This window comes from Mandrillus leucophaeus, unplaced genomic scaffold, assembly GCF_000951045.1.
Source record: "Mandrillus leucophaeus isolate KB7577 unplaced genomic scaffold, Mleu.le_1.0 Scaffold1036, whole genome shotgun sequence".
Classification (NCBI taxonomy): Eukaryota; Metazoa; Chordata; class Mammalia; order Primates; family Cercopithecidae; genus Mandrillus; species Mandrillus leucophaeus.
This window is the reverse complement of record NW_012098499.1, coordinates 491,251-496,297: the sequence shown is the minus strand read 5'-3', so window position 1 is coordinate 496,297 and position 5,047 is coordinate 491,251. Positions and strand designations below refer to the sequence as shown.

Genomic DNA, 5,047 nt, shown 5'->3' with positions numbered 1-5,047 from the left:
CTTTTCATATTTTTTTGTTTAAAAGGTAATTTCAGTAAATTTGGAGACCAGAGGAAGAAGTGTCCCTCTTCTCAGTACATTTATATCTAGTCAGAGACAGCTAATAGACCAAAAGTTCATGAATGAACACATTATTACATTTGCGATAAGTGTTACGAAAAAGATATGCTGCCATTAAGAACTTAGCCTAGTTAGAGAGATCAGGGAGGGTGCTCCGAAGTAAGTGAGGGGTCATTTTGAGCCAATAATAATAATAATAATAATAATAATAATAATGAGTGTTAGCAAAGCAAAACTGGTGGGGAGATGTAGTAGAATGAAGTAGTTAAGAGCTAAAGCTCAGGAACTCTGACTAGGTTTGAATTCTGAATTTAGGAATTCCTTAGCTAGGTGTCCTTGGCTAATTTTATTGCTTTGTGCCTCATTATCTTCACCTGAAGAAGAATATAATACTTAGTTCACAGGATAGTTAGGCGGTTTAAACAGAATAATATGTAAAAAGCACTAGGATAGTGTCTAGGACAATGCCAATCATTTGATGATTATAAACTCTTACTAGAGTAGAATGCAAAGACTTCCAACACTGGATGATAGCTAGTGCCTTTAAGTGCCTAATAGAAGGCCAGTGTGTGTGGACTATAGTGTACAAGGAAGAACATGCCTCAAGATGTGGCCAGCCTGAGAGATGCCAGCATCTGCAGTAACTGTAAACTTGAACATTATCTCACCCATCCGTGCAAACCTCACAACAACACTATGAGATAGGTGGGAAATGGTAATATCATCACCATTTTGCAGATGAACTGACTGAGTTTCAGAAGGGCCATAGGACTTACTAATGTCACACAGTTTAGAAATAGCAGAGGCATGACTTAAAACAAGGTTTTCTGTCTCGAGATCTTAGGTTATTTTTCTTACAACACACAGTATCGTTCTCCCAATCACAGTTGTGCCCCAGAGAAATTGAAACCATTTCAGAGATTTTGCTATGAACTCAAGAATGGAGAATAATGGGAAATGATTCTGTTTAATTCCATTTTTAGGCCAAATGTTACAATGAACTTACTGGATGCACCAAGATATACGACCCTGTCTGTGGGACTGATGGAAAAACTTATCCCAATGAATGTGTGCTATGTTTTGAAAATCAGTGAGTACAAACTTGAGTTTCTTTTAAACTATATATTTTAAGATAGTTATCTTCAAATATACTGATAATATGAATCTCACCCTGAGAGAAGCAAACTATTTACTTTTTTCAAAAACAGTTATCTCTTTCTTATTCTCCTTTTTATACATTTAGCATTATAATATTGTTTTTAAAAAGTCACTTTTATGATAAAAGTCTACATTTTTACAGCAAAATAGTTGATAGATTGGATTTTTATTAATCTTATACACACAAAATACCTTTAATTAAAAAGAAATATTAGTGGTTGCAATGATTGTGTTTTTTAAAGCCCTCATTTATGCAAATATAAATTGTATAGATTATATAACCAAAATGTATTTTTACTCATGGATATGAAAGCCAGTTTCAGTAAAGCTTCATTTTCTCAGTATCCATGAGTAAGAGATGGGATACAGAGAAACAGATTTGACACAAATTTCCTATCTCACTCAGCAACTGAAACCTTAGCATGTGTCAAGCATTATGCTAATATTCCTTGTCTTACTGGTGCTTATGACTAAGAAAACGTCATGAGCACATATAGGATGGCTTCTTATAATTTTGGGCAAATGCCAGAAGATGAGGTGTAAATAAAGTGCAACAGGAGTGAAGCAGGGATACATATTTTTTGTTATTAAAAGGGGCCAAGAAAGGATCCATGAAAAGAATAGAATGCCGGCCGGTGCCGTGGCTCACTCCTGTAATCCCAGCACTTCGGGAGGCCAAGGCAGGTAGATCACCTGAGGTCAGGAATTTGAGACCAGCCTGGCCAACATGGTGAAACCTCGTGGTGGTGGGCACCTGTAACCCCAGCTACTCAGGAGGCTGAGGCAGGAGAATCGCTTGAACCTGGGAGGCGGAGGTTGCAGTGAGCTGAGATTGTGCCACTTCACTCCAGCCTGGGTGACAAGAGTGAGACTCCATTAAAAAAAAAAAAAAAAGGAAAAAAAAAAAGGAATAGAATGCCATTTAAATAGAGCTCTGAATTTTGGCAATATCAAAAGAGCACGCCAGGTTAAATAAAGGTGTGGAATGAACAAAACAAATAAAAGGGGATTCCACGAGTGACTTTAGTTTTTCTGAGATTGACTTGATATTAAAGACTTTGACTCAGGCTCAAATGACTGTGTAAATTTCTATTATATTCTACTGCATAACTTTCCTTGCCTGTAATGCAAACCTTCTTCTTGGGCTGGTTTAAACCATTGTGGAAAATTCTCAGAGTTTAGCAAGTATCGTGGAAATAGGTCCACAGGATGAGAGGTCTAATATCTTGAAGTTTTAGACCCAAAACCTTAGGTATTCTACTTTGTAATGAATCTGTTTCCATAACTAAGACTTGTAAAAGGAATCTGAAGCCACCTGTTAGTTTTCTCATGACCCACGTTCTTGACATTAAGGTCAAACATCAACTTTCCATCCAATGGGAGGAGAAAGCAAGAGAACAACAGCTTTGAGATTTGGGAAATTTCCAAGTGCCACTCAACATTTACAGTGAAACGTTAGAAAAATATTAGTAGAGGGCTGGGACACCCTGTCTGCTTAGTCTCTGAAACCTACGAGTTTCTGTTTACTCTTTCTGTTTGTTCAAAAATATGTAAATACAGGAGGCACATTTCTATGCTAGAAAACATGACCTCTCTTTCTATATTTCTCAGATAAGAAAATTTAGGTCTAGAGACAAAATGTTGCTTTCTCAAATACAACATATTTCCTAAAGTATGACATTGCCCTTATCACTGTTGATTAAAAGTCCCCAACTTATTACCTAGTAACTAAAGCCAGATGCTGACCCTAGTTTGAGACAAGTAGATAATACCAAACAAGGGCTTGCAAATCAGTCTTCTTGGTCATTGTATGCTTGGCAAATATATTCAAAAAACACTTTTTCTGTTCCTTCTATGTCTTCATAGGAAATCTGTACTGGCAAATTCTTTTCCATAAATCTGCGTTTCCAATAGAACCTTCTATAATGATGGAAATGTTCTATGTTTATGCTGTCTAATACATAGCCACTAGCCACAAAACAGTAGACTTAACGTGGCTAATACTAACTTAAATGTGGCTAGCATAACTGATAAACTGAATATTTAATATTACCTCAACTAATGTAAATTTACATAGCTATATGTCGACAGTGAATATATGAAACTAGAGTGAACAGCGTAGCAACTCTTGTTTATTCTGTTTAGGTATGTGTGCTTATGCATGCTAACTGATTTGGAAATCAGTATTAATGAGTACTTAATGATTGTGGGACAAGAAAGCATTAAAAAGTCATGACTGTGGGACAAGAAAGCATTAAAAAGTCTTAAAGAGTTTCGCTGAGCATGGTGGCTCATGCCTGTAATCCCAGCACTTTGGAAGGCCCAGGCAGGCAGATCACTTGATGTTAGGAATTTGAGACCAGCTTGGCCAACATGGTAAAACCCCGTCTCTACTAAAAATACAAAAATTAGCCGGGCGTGGTGACGTGCACCTGTAATCGCAGCTACTCAGGAGGCTGAGGCAGGAGAATCACTTGAACCCGGGAGCCGGAGGCTGCAGTGACCCCAGATCACACCACTATACTCCAGCCTGGGCAACAGAGTGAGACTCTGTCTAAAAAAAAAAAAAGAAAGAAAGAAAGAAAAGAAGAAAAAAAAGTATATGGAAGTCAGATGTCCTCCAGTAATAGAGAAGTAGAAGAATTTTTGTAAGCCAGTATATTCAAAGAAAAAATGGTTAGAAAAATTAAAGACCTGGAAACAGTCTTCTAGGGAACAATTACAACATTTAGAGATATTTAGCTTAGAGAGGAGAAAACTGGTTTGGTAATGGCAGTGTGGGGCGAACAGAGAGATTTTATCTGGAGGGGAGGATGTTTAGAACTGGCAGGAATCATGTGGAATAAATATATGATTTACTTTTGCGAGACCTCACGGAAATGAATCCCCAGAGCTCTAAGATGAAAGGTCAGTCAATTAGAAGGTCCAACAACAGCTCAGGCAGCAGCTCAGATGGAAACCTGGTGGCGAAGGCAGAGGCATCAGGAGCAAAAGATGCAATGATGGATTTGAGTTTAATTTCAGGGGTTCACTGTAACACTCCAGTAGATCTGTAAAAACTGTAAGGACAGATGTTTTTCCTTTCTGTTGTTTCCTTAGAGTATACAAGAGTAATCAATAAATATTTGATGAATTAATAAGTGAATGTATAAATGAATGAAAGAGAAAAGATTCTAAATCTCAAAGCCCTCTACTTTAAATGAAGTTATTTTCCCCCGTTTTTCTCCCATAGTCACTTTTTTGTCAATAAAGTTTAAGCTGATTTCTTTTTTTTAATTTCTACTGCAGGAAGCGCCAGACTTCTGTCCTCATTCGAAAATCTGGGCCTTGCTGAGAACCAAGGTTTTGAAATCCCATCAGGTCACTGTGAGGCCTGGCTGGCCTGATTGTTGAATAAATGCATCGGAATACTCCCTGTTGTTTCCATTTGCTTTTTCTCAAAGGTATGTTTGATTATACCAGGGTCAGGGGACTTTGGCAAGACTCAGAATAGACCAAGTTTTAAAAACACCAGGAATCCTGTAATTTCACACAGGGTTTTTCCCTCACAATTCCTTTTCTTTCCTCATCTTTCTTACATCTTGAGGTCACTGCCTGAGAAAATGCGATTGCAGATATTAAATGGCAGAGCACGGATGATCATGAATGCAAGTAATTCTGCAGAGGACTGGACTACTATTTTAAGGAACAACTGGAAAATGCCCAGTGCAGAAACATGTTACCCATCACAGTTTGCTGACTGAAGTAACTCCTTTAGGCTTCCTTGGGATTTGATCGAGCATCTATTGAGCCTGGCACAGGTCTACATGCATGGGCACAGAGCTGCCTG

At 37.9% G+C, this 5,047-nt stretch overlaps 1 protein-coding gene across 1 annotated transcript in view; it reads left to right on the top strand.

Moving 5' to 3' along the window:
* Nucleotides 1–4,628, top strand: part of SPINK1 (serine peptidase inhibitor, Kazal type 1) — an 18,093-nt gene extending 13,465 nt beyond the window's left edge. The window contains exons 4-5 of the mRNA XM_011979009.1: nucleotides 1,044–1,150; nucleotides 4,507–4,628. Of these exons, the coding sequence (XP_011834399.1) occupies nucleotides 1,044–1,150; nucleotides 4,507–4,552 (153 nt within the window). The 3' untranslated portion in view covers nucleotides 4,553–4,628. The remainder of the gene's footprint in view (nucleotides 1–1,043; nucleotides 1,151–4,506) is intronic.
* Nucleotides 4,629–5,047: the final 419 nt, after the last annotated feature.